The 20,461-nt window shown below is 40.8% G+C and overlaps 2 protein-coding genes across 2 annotated transcripts; both read left to right on the forward strand.

Moving 5' to 3' along the window:
• The first annotated feature begins 3,054 nt into the window (after window positions 1–3,054).
• Window positions 3,055–3,990, forward strand: LOC127208748 (olfactory receptor 10). The gene has a single exon (XM_051168312.1). The coding sequence runs from the start codon at window positions 3,055–3,057 to the stop codon at window positions 3,988–3,990; it is 936 nt and encodes a 311-aa protein (XP_051024269.1).
• Window positions 3,991–16,632: 12,642 nt separating this feature from the next.
• LOC127208750 (olfactory receptor 10-like) lies at window positions 16,633–17,568 on the forward strand. The gene has a single exon (XM_051168314.1). The coding sequence runs from the start codon at window positions 16,633–16,635 to the stop codon at window positions 17,566–17,568; it is 936 nt and encodes a 311-aa protein (XP_051024271.1).
• The last annotated feature ends 2,893 nt before the right edge of the window (window positions 17,569–20,461 follow it).

A 20,461-nucleotide genomic window follows, 5' to 3' on the forward strand; every position in this document is an offset into this window, starting at 1 on the left:
AGGAAAACAATTGAGTTGTAATCTAAATAAATTAATTAAATAATAAAATAAAAACAAAAAGAAAAACAGTCAAAGAAAAGGCACAAGGAATAAATATAGACACAGAGACCTACCCCTTAGAGCACTCAGGAATCCCATAAAAACAATACGGGAAGTCATAATATATGTACAAATGACCTGGAGGGTAAAATGATAGAAAAACATATATTCTTAAAATAAAATAAAAATAAGATTTAAAATGCCCTGGCAAGACTTTATGAGGCAAGGAACCTCCAAGGTTGCCATTAACTTTGTTTTCCATTGGCATCTACTGCTGGGTGTGCAGTAAGTTAAGAGTGGTTTGTTTCCCCTGTGAGACTCTCTTGGAGAAAACTATGTTTTTGATTATAGATTGTTATCAATTAAAGATGGCTTCTGGGTTGTCCTTATTTCTACCCTAGAAGCTGTAAAATTGGGTTCTAAAGCCTGGAGTCTCTAATTTTTAGGGTGTGGGGCTATAAGCTTCTGGGTCTGCCAGTTTAGCCCCTGGCTCTTTGAGGGTATTGTCAGCCTTAGGTAGAGCATCAGACTGACTGGCAGCAAGTGTTGAAAATTAAGTTTTGAAGCTTTTCCTTCAAATTCATCCAAACTTTTTATTCATTAAAATGATCATCACTGATGGAAGGCTGCTATGAACACAGTTGAGCAAAAGTCCATATTGTGTGAGGTAGCATCTTTCAGTTATGTTCAGGAGTGATATAGTTGGGTTTTGAGGTACATCTATTCCTAATTACTTGAGAAAACACCAAATTGATTTCCAAAGTGGTTGTACAAATTAGCACTTCCACGAGCAATGAAGGAATGTTCCCCTTTCTCCACATCCAGCATGTGCTGTCACTTGAGTTTTGATCTTAGCAATTCTGATGGGTACAAGATGGGATCTCAGAGTTGTTTTGATTTGCATTTCCCTGATGACTAGGAACATTGAGCATTGCTTTAAGTGTTTCTCGGCCATTCAATATTCCTCTAATGAGAATTCTCAATTTAGTTTTGTATCTCTTTTTCTAAGGACTAGGTAAAGTGGGAGGGGGACAAGGAAGGGAGAGTGGGACCAAGAGGTGACAATGAAGGAGACCACAATTGGCATGTAAAGTGGACAAATTAAAAGTTTTTTTTAAAAAAAGGGAGACCTTGCTGCTATTCCAGAGGGCCTGGGTTCAATTCCTATCAGCCACCTGGTGGGTTATAATCATCTATAATTCTGGTACTAGGGGATTCAATGCTCTCTTCTGGACTCTGTGTACACCAGGCATATACAGGGTGGCATAGAAATGAATGCAGACAAAACACCCATATACACAAAATAAGAAAATAAAACAAAAATAAAAAGCATTGTTTATTTATATATGCCATGATAGAAAAACCACTGTTAGAAATATATAGTAGGAGTGAATAAAAACCCTGTGCTGCTAAGGGAGGAACAGTGTCGATGTCCTGAGACATTCATGTATATCAGACATGATGCAGGCTTAAAAATGCAGTCGTCCATCCATTTAATCAGTCAATCAGCCAGTCAATAATATTGTTTGATAGTTATGCAGCCTCATGTGCAACAGTTAACTGTTGGTTATGAAGGAAGAACAGAGTTATCAGTGAAAACAAACAAACTTTTGTAATATACATGATGCATTGTTTCCTGTAACCACAACCAACAATTTATTTATTTATGTATTTATTTATTCATTCACTTATTTGTTTGTTTGTTTTACAGGTGCCTGTGCCGAGACTCACAGAAACATATATTTCAGAGTAGAAACCGCAGCTGGTACATGATAGAGTTGAACTGTGGGGACATGACAAAGACCTTAAGGCTTTGAGTTCAGCGTTGACCCATGGATGATAATATTCTATTTTGGTAAAGTGCGAAAATGGAGCTACTTAAGCACGGAAAACTGTTTCATATTAGTCATAGGCTAGACGTTGGAATATGTTTCTGTTCTCTCTCTCTCTCTCTCTCTCTCTCTCTCTCGTATGCTTTTGTATAATCCTATTTATACTTTTATAAGGAGAGAAACAGTTTATGCCTATCATACTTCCATTGTTTATCAGTGTGTTAAAGTTAATCTGCAGGCGAAGAGGAAATTAATTTTCATGAGCTAAATTGGTAAAATCTCATGTTTAACTGAAGAAAGTTTATTCAATAGCCAAAGTGTATCTTGAAATTAAAAAAAAAAAAGCATTCATTCCTCACCCCCAGTTTCTATATTATTTCATATTTCCTTCCTAACCACTAATACTTATTTTTATATTTGGCCTGTCCTGTACTACAGAGACACTCCCAGCAGGACAGAGACATGTAGCATGATGTCATCAAATGACCAGGAGGAGCTAGAGGGAAATAATTTACAGAGAGTTTGGACAGCAGGAGAAAAAAGCTTTTCTGTGGAGTTGAGTTATGGACATTTTTACTTGAAGAAGCAGGGTTGGAGGAATTCTTCCTACTCATCACAAGGAACACATCTCTTGCTGCTTTTTCCCCAAGGAAATGAAACTACTTCTCAGAGTTCTGTGACAGATGGCAGCTACTGTGAGTGGGCCTCTACAATGGGTGTACTGACAACATCCATGGTGCAGAAGGAAGCAGATGAGGGACCAGAGGTCAAAATTGTGATCACTATCTGGCTGAGCCTGGACTCAAATGTGGAATGAACTAACAAATAGGCCAAAAAAGGAACAAAGTCTAACAACATAGAGCACTCGCGGTGAGTATGTACCTTAGATTTTCAAAAGACTACTTTACTTTTGAACGAGAAGCATCAGACCAACAAGGCTGAAGGGCCAGATTCTCTCAGAACAAATAGCTGAACTATATTCAAGCAAAGATAACATCATTCTTAATCCTCAGACATTCAGTCCATAGAAGACAAAAATAAGAGTGAAAGACTGGATGAAGTAGAATTGCATAATAAAGTACATGATTTAGGATTACTTGAAGAATGCTGTGAAAAATGTCTTAATCCAGTTTTGTCATAGGATGGTCTGAATTGTCTTCTGGTACTGTACAGGTCAAAGGCTATGGGAAGCTACAACACCAGTTTGGCAGGAGGCTTCATTTTGGTGGGCTTCTCAGACTGGCCTCAACTAGAACTCATCTTCTTTATTTATATTTTAATTTTCTACTCCCTAACTCTCTTTGGCAACACCGCCATCATGGCTCTCTCCCGAATGGATGTTCATTTACACACTCCCATGTACTTCTTCCTCTCACACCTCTCCTTCCTGGACCTCTGCTACACCACCAGCACTGTGCCCCAGCTCCTGATTAACCTTCATGGACTTGACAGGACCATCAGCTATGGTGGATGTGTGGCCCAGCTGTTCATATCTCTTGCCCTGGGCTCCACAGAGAGTGTGCTTCTGGTGGTGATGGCCTTTGACCGCTATGCAGCTGTGTGTCGCCCACTGCACTACACGACCATCATGCACCCCTGTCTCTGCCAGGCGTTGACTATCATCTCCTGGATGGGAGGCCTCTTGAACTCTTTGATCCAAACAGGACTCATGATGGCGATGCCCCTCTGTGGCCATCGGCTGAATCACTTCTTCTGTGAGATGCCTGTGTTCCTCAAGTTGGCCTGTGAGGACACAGAGGGAACCGAGGCCAAGATGTTTGTGGCCAGAGCAGTGATTGTTGCGGTCCCAGCCACGCTCATTCTAGGCTCCTATGCACAGATTGCTAGGGCTGTGCTAAAGGTCAAGTCAGTGGCTGCACGCAGAAAGGCCACTGGGACTTGTGGGTCCCACCTCCTGGTGGTTTCTCTCTTTTATGGCTCAGCCACCTATACATACTTACAGCCCAAGGACAGCTATTCTGAGAGCAAGGGGAAGTTTGTTGCCCTTTTTTATACTATTGTCACCCCCATGCTCAACCCTCTGATTTATACCCTGAGGAACAAGGACGTGAAGGGGGCTCTGTGGAGGGTGCTAGGGAGAGGCACAGCCACTGGGTAGGAAGGGAAAGGTGATCAATAAAACATCCTATATTCTGAGAGTCCAGAGGTTTTCAGTCAGAGATGGGTATTGGGCTTTAAACAACTGAAATTAACTATGTACATGCATGAAACTGTGAACACACACACAAATATAAAAACAAACACAGAAACAAAACATGGTCCTGGAATGGCAAGATGGCTCAGCAGGTAAAGGCACTTGCTGTCAAGCCTGTGCATCTGAGTTTGATGCCTGGATTCCACATGGTGGAAGGAGAAAGTCAAGACATCTGACCTCTGTGCATGTGTATGTGTGTGTGTGTGTGTGTGTGTGTGTTTCTGTGTGTGTGTGTGTGTGTGTGTGTGAGAGAGAGAGAGAGAGAGAGAGAGAGAGAGAGAGAGAGAGAGAGAGAGAGAGAGAGAGAAATAACAGAAATTAAAATAAAAGAAAACATTCCCAGCAGGTATTCGGGCTTTATACTTGTTTGGAAGTTGGAGTCGGGATCTTCTCTCCAGGCTACTGTCTGTCATCACTGCTCATCAAGGATAGAAAGCCGATTCAGATACACCTTTCCACAGAAGTATAGAAGTGGGGTATTGTCAGCTCTTGAGGAAATGGCTGGGTACATGGCGTGGAACAGTGGGAATCATCTTTGTTTTTTGCATGGAAGTCTGAGTGTCAAAGGATGTTGAATTCTGAATTTCAGCACTCAGAGTCAGATGCCAATGTTGAACCATACAGTGGACACGTGACCCAAGGCACAGGGCTGGAGTTCATTCTGATTTCCTTCCCCTTTTGTATATTCATGTTTTATCATCACGAGTTGGCGCTAATTTTCTTATATTTTTATTTTGTGAAATTCCTTCATTAACGAAAAAAATACAGTTCTCATTTCAAAAAGTGTTTTGTGACTTTTCCTGAGCAGATGTAAACAAGCATCTATTAACCTAAGATAGAGCAAGTCAAAGAGTAATTCCACTCAACTGTAACTTAGTAAACCAGGGATTTTATTTGGGCTTACTTATAGGAGTGTGAATACTCAAAGGCAACCGCATTACCAAAAGCCCACACCAGTACAAGTGATGACTCAGGAAAGCTGCAGTCCTGGGCCTCTCTGTACAACTTGAAGGCATCTCAGCCTGACAGAGTTTCTTCTCCAAAGTAGTTGTGTCTGTTTGTGTAAACAATGGGAAGGCCCTTGTGAATCTTGTTAGTTTCAGGAACTTCTTGAGACTTATGAGTTTCGTTTACTTTCTGACCCCTGAGAAACCTCTCTCTACCTTCAAAGATAGAATGTTTCAATGCACAGAAATATGTACAAAAAGACCATATCCCTTCTGTTGATGCTTACGTTCTCCCTGAATTCTTTTCTCCAGACACACACACACACACTCACTTTTAGAAGGTAATTTGGTAATCACTTTAAAATAGTTAAATAATAGCAGTAGTTTCTCCACTAGAACCTCTGGCCTCCTCTTTTTGACTTATAGTACCATTGGAGGTCCCTGCTGTTGAATGGACCTCAAATTCAGCTGAAAAGCTGGTCACCCACAGCAGTTATGCAACCATTGCACCAGTGAGCACAGCTTGCCTGACATATTGGTAATGTAGCACAAGGAGGGCATAGCTGGGTAGAGCTGTTGGTAACAATGGTTATCCCGAAGTCAAAATGGTGCCTTCTACATTGCAAAAGGCAACTCACAAGGAGGGGAAAACTGGTTTATATCTAGCATTATTTTTCCATGTCTGACAGCTGAAGTCTTTGATGTCTTCAGCAATAAAGACTTACCATCTAGTTCCAGAATCCATCAACAGCATCAGCAATAGTATCATAGTATATGGGGCCTCAAGGTCCCTCACTAGCCAACAACTCACAGAGAAGTAGCCACTTCTTCTTTTTGGAATTTTTACCCAACAACCTTAAGGCTTCTGAGAGTACCTGGACTTCTTTTTTATTTTGCTTTTTAAACAAGGTTTCTCTGTGTAGCCCTGGATACTGGCTAACACTGTGGCTATTAAATTCCATTGACTCCTAAAAGGACTCTAGACTGGGCAAATGATTTGTAACCACTGTTTCCTTTACTTTACGTGCTCTGAGGACATCTGTCCACCTTAGGATGCTCTTAACTTTCTCCTGTGAACTATGGTCAGGATTTGAATTCTTCCAGAACCTCACTAGCATGGCACTGAGGTGCCCACCAACTTATCATCTAAGCATTCCAGTGATTAAAAATAATGATACCTTTAACTTTTAACTTTGTTGTAGACAAAACCAGTGCATAAAATGAAAACTACTAATGTGTACAGTAGAATCTGTGTCACAGCAATACAAAACATCAGATTGTCAACCAAGAAAATGTTTAGTTGGACAAAAAACCCACATGCATGAGAACAAACTTAGGTGAGAACTCCATGGAAAGAGGACATTTGAATTATGGCGAATTCGGTTATGTGATGTAAGACCTGCAATATGGTCTGGTGGAAATACTGATTAGATTTGGGCCAAAGTTGGGGAAGTATGAGGAATATAATAATATGCAGTCATACAAGCTGTATGTAAAGGAGTGCTTTGCAGACCTGAATGGGTCACTTTGGATTGGGCAGTGTTTGGGAGATAGAAAGAACTGAGGATAGCAGATTGGGAACAAGTCAGTTAATTATAACTGGCTCAGGGGACCCCAGAGGTCTCCAAGGCCACACTTGAGTAAACAATGTTTCCCCTCCTGTTAAGGAGGCCCAGGCAATGTCCCAAGGGTGGGCAAGGTACAGTCTGCCTTAAGGTCAGGTTGGATGGTATACCAGCCCCTGTCTAGGGTGACTTAGTTACAGTGGTGAGTGAGAGAACAGTACTGGATATTTCTTTCACCTCAGCAGGTTAGCCTGCTGCGGGAGGTGGCCTCCAGTAGAGGCAGGATATCTACAGGACCATAGCTGTGATTCAGCCTTCTTACCACAGATGCAGTTGGGATCAAAGAGAAACAGGCCTTCCTCAAACACTTCTGGATGACACCAGTGTGGAATGAGTTCCATACTATCTAGAAAGCAGCTGGATTGAGGGAAGTAAACACAGTTGTTTTCTTTCGTAGGATGGTGGTGAGTACAAACTGTGTGGGATACTCTGGATTCATAGTCCCTTCTAAATTGCACTTTCTCTGATGCCTGAGATCTAAGATGCAAAGCTAGATATAGGCACCAGACCCAGGCTGCAGAAGCCAGGAGCATGGTCAGAGCTGATGAAAATAAATGAAGAACCTCTTATGAGAGTAGCAGAGGAAGGGAGAGGATTCTTACTTGGGGACAGTGTTCTTTGTGGGGACACAGAGTTTAATATGTAATTCATTCATTCAGACTTTTAATTGTAATTAAAGTGACTAGATTCATTTTATTTTCTAGTCTTATACTACAAAATGTTGGTGTTGTGTTGTTATTAAATATTTCATAAAGGGGTCTTGAACATCACCCTAAATTCATATGTGATAGAGTGAATGCGGTGTGGTTTCTCTAGAGTGGGCGTTGGTGTTGGCACAAGAGTCTGATTGAATGTGGACACACAGGCTGACAAAGAATAAGCTTTGGTTGAATCAGATCTCCAGACACTGAGGAGAGGGTAATGTGCTTGGATTTAGCAGAGGATGAGAACTGAGTTCAAATCGAAAGATAGATGCTTTAGTAATGAGGGCAGTTAGTAAGGGATCTGCTGAGCCTCCTCCTGTCCTCAGACCTAGGATTTAGTGGGTATTGTTGATGTTGTTTTGTTTTGTTTTTGTTTGTTTTTTAAAAGTAGCTCCACCACAGTCCGACGGTATCATTAACTCAGGGAACTGATCGAAGGATGTATGTCCATCATTTCTGATGTCAACTGCTTTAGTAGTGACGTTGTAGATCAGTGGTAGAAAGCCTGCTGAGCATGTGGGGAGCCTTTTCATTGATTGCCAGCACTGCACCCTAGTTTATTATTTGTGGAAGCCATGGCCAGACACACATTTACACATTCAGCCATGCACACAGGGAGATGAGCACAGGCTCTTGATGACTCAGTCAAGACCACCCGCAGCATCAAACATGCGAATGTCAAGTTTCTTTGTGGTACTTAAAGTGAAGTGCTGTAGGGTTCATATTTTAAAAGACAATTTAAAAGTAGAAAAATGTGTACTTTAAGATAGCTATTTTTTTATTTCTCAAGTTTTTTTTTTTTTTTAATTTTAGCCACTGTTTGATCTTTGTCAGGTTTCAGCCTCGGTTTCCCCATTCTGCCCTGTAAATAATATAAAAGAATAGTTCCCATTTTTTCTATATGAGGTATATTTAAACTTGTAATAGATGTAATCACACCTATTTTGAAGCATCCTGGTTTTAAAATCTAAAATATATGGTGAAAGCACAATTTCTCATGCAGGAGGCTTTTGATTCCTATTTGGTACCATAGTCATTTGATAATCACAGAAGTGTTGGATAATATATTTTTCTTAAAAAATATGAAAATGCAGAGAGATACTCTGCACAGCTTAGATGGCTGCTCATGGGTCACCATGAACCAGTTTTTTTCAGCCTCACATAATTTTTTCCTGTAATGGAGTGAGATTTAGGAAATTCTTTCTTTAAATATATTTTATTAATTTATTCATATTACATCTCAATGGTTATCCCATCCCTTGTATCCTCCTATTCATCCCTCCCTCCCGAAAATTCTTAAGGAAATGATCAATTTGGAACTCACACCTTCACTGGAGGATCATGGGCCACAGTAAAGTTTACGTAGCACAGGTGTTCCCTACAGTGCATGGAGGACTGTCCTTCGGAAGGAGCCTTGTATCATGGTGTGTGATCTCGTCATGAGAACTTTCTCTCCCTCTCAGTGTGTGCTAGAACTATTTATGTGATGCCTAATGCTGCCCATTTGCTCACTCGTCTTGTCTAGATTCAAGCCTACTCGTGGGCTCACACTCACCTACTTGTGGGCTTGTGAGAGGTAGGATTGGCTGTGTGGAATTTACCAGAAGCCCAATGCTGAGTACCTATGAAGAGTAATGTTCAACTCTTCCAGAGAGGAGAAGGACTCAAAGGGAATTAGTTGAGCTGAGATCTTCTTTTTTGATCAGTAGAGGTGGATGTGAGGAACTCGCATGCAGAAGGCCAGGGAAGAGTGCAGAAACACCGTGAGGCATTAGTGATACGGCACCAGTGCAGTGGCTGGTTCAGAAACTGTAGGAGTGTGTCACGTGCAGGCAGGGTAAGTCACCTGTGAGGAAGACAGGGTGTCCTCTATATCAGTCTTATGAGAGGGTTAGTAAGATCTTGGATATTTAGATCTGAAGATCAGCCCCTTTTCAGCAAGGCCCCGAGGAACTTGAAAGTAGAAGGAATCTTAAAAAAAAAAAAAAAAAAAAAAAAAAGCATTCTAATATGTTGTCCAACACCAAAGGGTCATCCCTGTTGATAGATATTTGTTCATACAAAAAAGACATACAAGTAACATTATATCAGCCTATCCGATTGTATTTAGGATTATGTATGTACGTAAATAAACATATATACATACAATGTCAATGAGGGGAAAATGAGGCCCTGAGTTTGAAAGAGAGCAAGGACGGGTAGATGGAAGGCTTTGGAGGAAGAAAAGGAAAGGCAGACATGTTGTAAGTATGTTATAATCCCCAAAATAAAAGAAATAATAAAAACCAAATGTTCATAAATGGGCCGGATAGCATTGATATTTTGATTAGACAAAGGCAGATTTGATTAGGCTAATACAGTAGTCATGGGAACAACTTCCTGGCAATACAGTACAGGGCCTCCCTTCTTGCCCACTGTATTCCTCTCCACATCCCTAAGAAAGTGGGCTACTTCCACATGTCACTTTCTAAATACAGCTGAGATTGATTCAGATTACAGGGCTTTTCTAGGAAGCTCTGAAAACTGGTGTCTGCAGACTGGGGGGAGGCCTCTCCAGTGCTCTCATGTGGGAGTCCTTCTTCTGTACCCTAAAATTACAGTGCAGATGTTACAGCAACACTCTGGAAGCTCTAGAATATGGTGGTGCAGGGAAATAATTAAGTCAGAGATTAAGCTGAATGGGACAGTCTGTGTCTGAAGGCACAGTGCCTGGGAGGCTCCTACAGCAAGGGGTTGTCTCTGGCGAGAGCGTCAAAGCCTGTCTGCTAAGGAGTGTTTCGCAGCACAGCTGCTGTTTAAACCCACATCATTCTTGTATGTGCCATGATGCTGGTACAGTCTCTTGCTTGCTGCACGCGATACGGCCACACTCTTTACTCATAGAAACTAGGAGTCAACGGCATCAACCCAAATGTTTGCACTGATGCCGTACTCCGCTGAGGAAAAATTCACTCCTGATGGGAAACTGCTACCTCATACAACTTGACATGTAAACTGTCACTGTTGGAGCATAGTTAGGTCATGTTGGGTCAGCTGTGCAGCTGATGCTCTCTCAAACAAGCACATGAGAGTAGAAGTCATTTTAGAGTAGGAATAGGGATTGTGCAAGTTAATACACAATGTTTTGCATTAATTTTCTCCGTCTCTCTGTTGTCTCTGTGTCTTTGTCTTTCTCTCTGTCTTTGACTCTGTCTCCATCTGTGTGTCTCTGTCTGTCTGTCTGTCTGTCCCTGTCTCTGTCTCTGTCTCTCTCTGTCTCTGTCTCTTTCTCTCTGTCTCTCTGTCTCTCTGTCTCTGTCTCTCTCTCTCTCTCTCCCTCTCTCTCTCTCTCTCTCTCTCTCTCGATATTTTGGCAGGAATAGGTACTGTTTCTGTTCCTTTAGTACAATTTGGGGGAAACTGTACAATTTTATAACCATTTTATGCTGTTAGGCCTCTATAAAATTCTACTTATCTTGCGCTTTGCATCCTGTCACCTCCCATTGTCACCTGAAACTACATTTTCAGCAGGCATATTTCATTCTCTGGCATGTATTGTATGTTTATTTTACCTTGTGTGTACCAGTGAGGTTATCCAACACTTGTCTCTGGTTCTGGCTGCTTATTTCTCCTACACAGTGTCACTCAGTTTCCCTCATTATATTGTGAGTGGTGTTTTCTGCTGTTATCATTCCTCAGCTGGGTTTTGTGAAGGGGCTTTGATAGCTGCAGTCTTATCATTCCTGCAGGAATACGGTTCTCCCAGCACTACTTACGTGAGAGTCTACCCTATAGTCCTGTGCCCTCCTGGTGTCCTTAGGAAACAGCAGTTGACTGTGTGTATTTAGATTCATATCTGACCTCTCTCTTCCATTCCAGTAGTTTCCGTGTTGTTTATTTTTTTTAATTATTTTATTATGTTTCTTTTTTTAACATATTACACATGACAATCATGAGTTATATGAATCTTACATTCATAATAATTTGGCTATTTGTATTTGTCAAGCTTGAAGTAGACATCTTTCCTACCTTGTTTGGTCTAAATTTCTGAATGAAAATCAATATGTATCATATCTCATCTCTATTAACTTAAATCGTCTGTCTTGATCTAAAAAGTTCTTATCCCCTAAGCAACTAAACTTGATTGTAAGACTAAACTATCTGGTCTTCAACCCCATCAGAGACTTGAGAAGAAATAAAACTTAATTACCTGAGTGAACCGGAACTTCAGGTTAGCAGCTTCCAAAATGAAAAAAAGAGTGTTGGATGACTGTTCTTTATTGTTTTAAAATGACTGTTGCTTTGTAATGTACTTGGAGTTGTGACATATCCTACTTTGTTTTTTTTCCCCTTAGAGTTAGTTTAGCTATTTGAGGTTGTCATCTGCATTCTTGTGAACCAGTTGACGGTTTTGTATCATTGGTATCCTCCATTACACAATTGTCCAGCTGTGATGAAGATAGATAGAGTGAGCCAGCTGACTCTGTGTCTGTTTGTCCAAGAGTAGAATACTGTTCATGTTAAAATAAGCCCTTATTGTAAACATGCTTAAAACCTTCTCCTTTTTGAAAATTCCTATTTTATGATATTTTCATATATGAGTAATGTTTTTATTTCACTTCTACCTTCCCTTCTCTTCCAGCTTCTTCCATCCCCCACTCCCTCTCAACATCAACTTCATGGCCTGTAATTATTATTGTTTCTCTCTCTCTCTCTCTCTCTCTCTCTCTCTCTCTTCTCTCTCTCTCTCCTGAGCTTATTTAGTTTTCCTTGTATATATGAGCTAAACAGACCTTTTCATGTTTTATTTTGTTTTAAATAAACAGCTGTTGGATGCTGATGAATATTAAATCCCCAATAGAAAGCTGTTAGGCCCTCTCCTGGTCCCTAGCTTCCTTGCGCAGAAGACTTCCAGCTAGGCTGCCTCTCAGTGGCATTCAGTCTGACTTCTCTCAGGGCCACTCAGCTGTTTTGAACACACGACAGATGCTTTGAGGAAGCTATGCTACCAACCCCTCTGCCTAGTCCAGCTACAGTTCTCTTTACATTTTTGTCATCACAAGCCTTGGAAAAATCTAGCAATCATTGCTGGTGGGAATGCAAACTAGTACAGCCACTTTGGAAATCTATCTGGTGCTACCTCAGAAAAATGGGAATAGGGCTTCCTCAAGACCCAGCTATTCCACTCCTTGGAATATACCCAGAAGATGCTCCAGCACACAACAAGAAAATTTGCTCAACCATGTTCATAGCAGCATTATTCATAATAGCCAGAACATGGAAACAGCCTAAGTGTCCCTCAGTAGAAGAGTGGATAAAGAAACTGTGGCACATATACACTATGGAATACTACTCAGCTATTAAAACCAAGGAATTCCTGAAATTTGTGGATAAATGGATTGAGCTAGAAATGATCATAATGAGTGAGTTAACCCAGAAGCAGAAAAACTCAAATGGTATATACTCACTTATATCTGCATACTAGCCCAAGGGGCATTGTCCCACGAAAGCCTTCACTTACCAGGAACTGGGACAGAGGGGAAGGCATCCTATTGGGACTCTAAATGAGAGACGCATGGGAGAACAGCAAATAAAAGGATCCAGAGGGTCCTAGAAATCTACAAGTAGAACATCTGATAGGCAGATTTGGGCCCAGGGGTCCCCGCTCAAAACTAAGGCACCAGCCAAGGACAATACAGGAGGTAAACTTTAAACCCCTTCCCAGATCTAGCCAATGGTCAGAACATTCTCCACAGTTGAGTGGAGAGTGGGATATGACTTTCTCACGTACTCTGGTGCCTCACATTTGACCATATCCCCTGGAAGGGGAGACCTGGTGGCACTCAGAGGAAGGACAGCAGTTACCAAGAAGAGACTTGATACCCTATGAGCATATACAGGGGGAGGAAATCCCCCTCAGGAACAGTCATAGGGGAGGGGAATAATGGGAAAATGGGAGGGAGGGAAGAATGGAAGGATACAAGGGATGGGATAACTATTGAGATGTAACAAGAATAAATTAATAAAAAAAAAGAAAAAAAAAGAAAAAAAAAAGAAAATCATTTTATATTAAACAAACTTTAAGTCTAAAAAAAAATCTAGCAATCACTTTCCCTCAGGGTAAAAGGAAGAACTTCTCTTTGTCGCCCAGAAGAAGGTCAGGTGGTACCTGCTGCTGATTTGTGCTCCCTACTGCAGCCTATTGCCCTCTGCTGCAGCTTGCTGCTGTCTGTGCAGCCTGCTGCTGTCTGTTCAGTCTACCGCTGTCTGCTGCTGTCTGTGCAGCCTGATTGTGTCTGCTGCCACCTCCCACTGCTGCTCACTAATGCTAGAAGCCAAAGATTCCATAGGTATGAAGTTCCTGGGGCCGCTGGTGGTTAAAGCCCAGAGCACTAAGCTTCGAATCACAGAATCAAGAGCCATAAGTTGGATTTTCTCCCCTCCCCTTTTAGTTAAAAGTAGATTTTATCTTACATAATATATCCTGGTTATGATTCTCCCCTCCTCCCATCCTGATCCACCCCCAATCTGTCTCTTATTAGAAAACAAACAGGCTTCTCAGGGATAAGAGTAGAATAGAATAAAATAAAGCAAAAACTAACACATCAGAATAAGACAAAACAAATAAGCAGAAGGAAAAGAGCCCAAGATAAGGTGAGAGAAATAGAGACACGGAGACCCACTTGTTTGCACACTCAGAAATCCCATAAAAATACTAAACTGGGAGCAATAGTATATGCGCAAATGGCCTGTATGGTAAAAAATGATTTTTAAAATTTTGTTCATAAAATATTTAAGTAAATGCCTTGGCAAGACTTTATGAGGCAAGGAACCTCCAAGGATGCTGTTGAGTTTGTTTTCCATTGTCATCTACTGCTAGACGTGCAGCCTACCCTTAAGAGTGGTTTGTTTCCCCTGGAGACTCTTTTGAAGAAAACTATATTTTCCTTTGCAGGTGGTTATCAATTGAAGATGGCTTCTGGGTTGTCTTCATTTCTACCCAAGAAGCTATACAATTGGCCTACGAAAACCTGGAGTCTCTAGTGTTTAGGGTGTGGAGCTATAAGCTTCTGGATCTGCCTGTTTAGCCCCTGGCTCCTTGAGGGTATTGTCAGCCCTGGGTACAGCATCTAGCTGACTGGCGGCGAGTGTTGAACATTAAGTTTTGAAGCCTTTGCTTCAAATTTATCCAAACGTTTTATTTATTAAAAAATCGTCACTGATGTAAGGCTATGGGTTTTATCCTAATGAAATGTCTTGGATCATTGTTCATTTGTTAATCATGTTAAAATTATAATGCCAGCCTTTGCTGATTAAAAATGTTTTAATTGTAGACTGAAGAGATGGCTTAATGGTTAACAGCACTTGTTTCTTTTCCAGAGGACTTGGGTTCAATTCCCAGGCCCTACCTGGTGGGTCAGTCATCTGTAATTCTGGTCCTAGGAGATTCAATGCTCTTGTCTGGACTTTGGGTGCACCAAGCATATACAGAGTGCACAAATGAAGAGATGCAAACAGAACACCCATATACACAAAATAAAAAAAATATTATTTGTTTATATATGCCATGGTAGAAAAATCACTGTTAGAAGTACACAGTAGGAGTTAATAAAAACCCTGTGCTACAAAGTGAGGAACAATGCAGATGTCCTGAGACATTCATGTATATCAGACATGGTCCAGGGTTAAAAATTCATTCATTCATTCATTCATTCATTTCTTCAATCAGTCAGTCAATAATATTGCTTGATGGTTATTTTCTAGGTACTTCAGTGAGAGTTGGACATACAATGCCAAGTGAATTATGCTCCCTCATTTGCATGACTTAACTGGTAGTTATGAAGGCAGAACAGTGTTAACAATGAAAAAAAACTTTAGTAATATACATGATGCATTATTTTCTGTAACCACAACCAACATTGTTTGGGGCAATTTATTTATTTATTTATTTATTTTACAGGTCCCTATGCTGAAACACAGAAGGATAACTTTCAGAGTAGAAGGCATAGCTTATCCACAATAGAGTTGATCTGTGGGGACATGACGCAGACTAAAGGCTTTGAGTTCAGCGTTGACCCGTGGATGATAATATTCCACTTTGGTAAACTTGACAAAATGGAGCTATTTAAGCATGCAAAAATGTCTTATACGAACCATAAGCTAGATTTTGGAATCATGTTTCTGTTTTTCTCTCTCTCTTTGGTATGCTTTTGTATAATCCTATTTATATTTTTGTAAGAAGCATCCACCTTCCAAGGTGAGAGACAGTTTATGCCTATCATACTTTCATCGTTTGTCAGTGTGTTAGCAGTTAATCTGCAGGCTTAGAGGAAATTAATTTTCATGAGCTCTAAATAGGTAAAAGCTCATGTTGAACTGAAGACATTTATTCAATAGCCAGAGTGTACCTTGAATGAAAGTAGCATCCATTCGTCACCCTCAGTACCGTAAAGGCTGGTGACAATGTTTCTTCAATATCTGTTACTTCTGTGAGTAACACTAATGTTAATTTTTATATTTGGCCTGTCCTGTACTACAGAGACACTCCCAGCAGGACAGAGACATGTAGCATGAATGTCATCAAATGACCAGGAGGAGCTAGAGGGAAATAGTTTACAGAGAGTTTGGACAGCAGGAGAAAAAAAGCTTTTCTGTGGAGTTAAGTTATGGACATTTTTACTTGAAGAAGCAGGGTTAGGGGCATTCTTCCTATTCACTACAACGAACACATCTCTTGCTGCTTTTCCCTCAAGGAGATGAAACTACTTCTCAGAGTTCTGTGACAGATGGCAGCTACTGTGAGTGGGCCTCTAGGATGGGTGCACTGACAGCATCCATGGTGCAGAAGGAAGCAGATGAGGGACCAGAGGTCAAAATTGTGATCGCTATCTGGCTGAGCCTGGACTCAAATGTGGAATGAGATAACATACAGGCCAAAGGAAGGAACAAAGTCTAACAACACAGAGCACTCGAGGTGTGTATGTAGATCACAGATTTTCAAGGCACCACTTTACTTTTGAACAAAAAACATCAACCCACAAGGCTGAAAGGCCAAAAAATATCTTGGAACAAATAGCTGAGCCTTAGACAAACAAAGATGACATCATTCTTAATCCTGAGATGTTCAGTTTCTAGAAAAGAAAAGTAAGAATGAACGAGTAGCTATAATAGAATTAAACAATAAAATAGACGGTTTATGATTACTTGAAGAAAATTGTGAACAATGTCTTAATGCAGTCTCTTCATCAGACACACTGAATTGTCTTCTGGTACTTGTGCAAGCCAAAGGCTATGGGAAGCTTCAACACCAGTTTGGGTAAAGGCTTTATTTTGGTGGGCTTCTCAGACTGGCCTCAACTAGAACTTATCCTTTTTGTCTACATCTTGATTTTCTACTCCTTAACTCTCTTTGGCAACACCACCATCATTGCTCTGTCACGCCTGGACCTACGATTACACACTCCCATGTACTTCTTCCTCTCCCATCTCTCCTTCTTAGACCTCTGTTACACCACTAGCACTGTGCCCCAGCTTCTAATCAATATTGAAGGACATGACCATACCATCACATATGGAAGGTGTGTGGCCCAGCTCTTCAGTGTTCTTGCCCTGGGCTCCACGGAGAGTATGCTTCTGGTGGTGATGGCCTTTGACCGCTACGCTGCTGTGTGTCGTCCACTCCTCTACACAACCATTATGCATCCTGTTCTGTGCCAGGTGTTGGCCATCTCATCGTGGGGAGCAGGCCTCGTGAACTCCCTAATTCAGACAGGCCTCATGATGGCCATGCCTCTCTGTGGCCATCGGCTGAATCATTTCTTCTGTGAGATGCCTGTGTTCCTCAAGTTGGCTTGCAGGAACGCAGCCAGAACAGAGGCCAAGATGTTTGTGGCCAGAGCCATAATCTTGGTTTTCCCCGCGACACTGATTCTAGGATCCTATGCACACATTGCCCGGGCAGTGTTGAAAGTCAAGTCAATATCTGGCCGCAGAAAAGCATTTGGTACTTGTGGGTCCCACCTCCTGGTGGTTTCTATGTTTTATGGCTCAACCATCTACACATACTTGCAACCAAATGACAGTTATTCTGAGAACAAGGGAAAGTTTGTTGCCCTTTTTTATACTATCATCACCCCCATGCTGAACCCTCTGATCTATACCCTGAGGAACAAGGATGTCAAGGGGGCTCTGTGGAAAGTGCTAGGGAGAGGTACAGATTCAAGGTAGTAAAAACAATCTTTCTGCCATGGCTCCAGGATAATTGAGCCCTTTGGTCTCTAGAGCACAATCCTTATAGGCTTGTGGAGAAGAACAGTTTTCTTGGAAAAGAAAAGGGAATGAAAAAAAAGATAACATGGGGTAAAATGATCAAAATTTAGTATACACATTTATGAAGTTGTCAAAAATAATAACTATATCCTCAGTAGGCACCAGTGAAAAGTTATAAGTGAGGAGCTCCTATGGTGCACTTTAGGTCACTATATGGCCATTGCTCAGCAATGAGTAAGTGCTGATTGTAGCACAGTTTTCAAAAACAAACAAACAAACAAACAAAAAACCAACAGAGGTTAAAAGTCTGCACTGCAGGTTGTGGAGAGTAGGGCTAAGAGTGAGAGAATTAATTCTGAATGACTCTTTGCAAAGTCAGATCCTAACACACATACTGCCACATAGTTGGCAGTATGACCCAAGGCAGAGGACATAAGTTTACTGTGTTTTGTTTTGTTTTGTTCTAATTTTTGGTGATCCTGTAAGAGTCTTGCTGTAGCAGAGTCTGCTTCAATGGCTTCTTACAGTGCTTACTTGTTCATGATACTTGGAGAAAATGATCAGATCATAAGCAGAGCTGTCTTATAGACTATGTGACATTCAGACATGGGTTCATTTACTTAAATGCAGAAATTCCAATGCCTGCCTCTAGTGACGCACCTCCTCCCATAAGGCCACACCTCCTAATCCTTCCCAAAAAGTTTCATCAGCTGGAGAGCATGTTTTCAAATATGAGTACATACTTATGGAGGCCATTCTCATTCAACTCATCTGATGTCCTTCATATGTATCCTGAAACGCCTAGGACTTTGCTATCACATGTACTTGATCTGACACCTTGCTGGGACTCTGAAGGCTCAAAACATCCAGGTTACTGTGGTCTTAGTTTCCTTTTCAGTAAAATAAGCATGATATCAATTACTTTATCAGCACTTGATGTGTAGGTGTATGTAATAAATTTTAATTCTCATTTCCTGTTCTTGTTAAATAGAAAATAAAGTAGCCTAGAATGTCTTTGCATACACAAAAGAGGGTGAGAGTATGGTTAGACTGTGTTATATATTTGTTTGGAATTGTCAGTGATTAAGTTTAATAAACAAGCTCCATCAATATGATATCTATTTCGGTATTGAAGATCTCCACCTCCTCTGTCCTAGGATTTGACTCTGAAAAAACTAGAGAAACTCTTTCATATAACCACTGGAGCTGTGTACCTGACACATTATCTTAAAGGAGCAATGTAAGATACAAGTCAGTGACTTCTTTCTCAAAGCATACTGGCTAAGCTGTAGAATTCTGATGTCATGAAATTCTATCTAGCAATTAAGAAGCAAACTGTCTCAGGAGACAGCCACTTTTTGCTTACTGCTCATTTCTTCTATTTTATCTGTATTGGTATATATTTTTAGGAATGAGTGGGAAAGATTTTAATGCTCAGAACAGAAGTTATTTCATTTTAATCATAGCTTGCCCTACTTACTAATTTCTTAGTCACAGACAATTTAGAGCATGAACCTGAGCCTAAAAATATAAAATGTTGGTAGTACTTCCTATAGAGATAGAAAATATCTTAATTTTCTTTCTATTTCTTCCTTCCTTCCTTCCTTCCTTCCTTCCTTCTTTCCTGAGACAAGGTCTCTCTATGTAGAACCTCACACTCACAGAGATCCTCCTGCCTTGTCCTCCCACATGCTCAGCCTTACTCTGGTTGGAATTTCTATTGTGATACTTGCTCATTTTGAGCAAGGAAACAGTTAGCAGATGTAATACAGAAAAGTAAGTTTGATTTAATGTAATCATTGATGATTACACCCTATGAGCAGTTTTTGGTTGTAAGCCTGCCCTTTAATAGCTGAGCCATCTCTCCAGCCCAATCTATAAGCATTTTCTGTGTTAAATATTTTTCATACAAATTTTGATCCTATTCTTTCCATGCATCTGGGTAGCATTGATTGTGCTAGACCTCATTTTTTTGTAGACCAGGCTGGCTTCAAACTCACAGAGATCTGTCTGCCTCTACCTCTTCAAATGCTGGAATTACAAGCATGTGCAGCCACTCCCAGCTGAGTTATTTATTTTTATTTTATATACATTGGTGTTTTGTCTGCATGTTTGTCTGTCTGAGAGTGTTGGATCCCATGAGCTTGAGTTGTAGAGTTGTGAGCTACCATATCAGTGCTTGGAATTGAACCCAGGTCCTCTGCAAGAGCAGTTCATGCTCTTAGTGCCTGAGCCATCACCTCAGCTCCCTCCCCACCTTATTACTCACCTAATTTTTGGTTTTTTTTTTCTCTCTGTAAACAAAGCAAAACAAAACCCCCAAATCAAACCAACCAATCAATCAAAAAAAGACCAAAAAAATGCTACAACAAGGCAAAACAAAAAGTGTGTAGACAACACACACACACACTCCATGGAGTCTGTTTTATGTTGGCAAACTACTCCGGGGCATAAGATCAAACTGATTTTCACTTTCTCTGGGGGCATCGATTGCAAATAGCATCTCAGTTAAGGGTAGGACTTAGGACTAATACACATATGAACTCACATGGACTGTGACAGCATGCTCAAGACCAACATAGGCTCAAATCAACCAAGCTCCCAGCACCGAGAAGGAGAGGTAGCCACAGAATTCCACCTCCACCCAAGAAGCTATGAGCGCCTTTTGATGAGCCCTTCTCACTTGCTTTCAATCCAAATATGAAAATAATCAAAGATAATACAATATCTTTTTTCTTTGGGGAAGGCAAAGGAAGCATACTTTACTGCTATTCAGTAGTAATTGTGCACTGGTGGGAGTGTATCTCACAGTATGGCACTGTACCCTAGGATCTCAGCCAGCTTCCCAGAC

The sequence above is a fragment of the Acomys russatus genome, chromosome 25 (assembly GCF_903995435.1).
Source record: "Acomys russatus chromosome 25, mAcoRus1.1, whole genome shotgun sequence".
Classification (NCBI taxonomy): domain Eukaryota; kingdom Metazoa; phylum Chordata; class Mammalia; order Rodentia; family Muridae; genus Acomys; species Acomys russatus.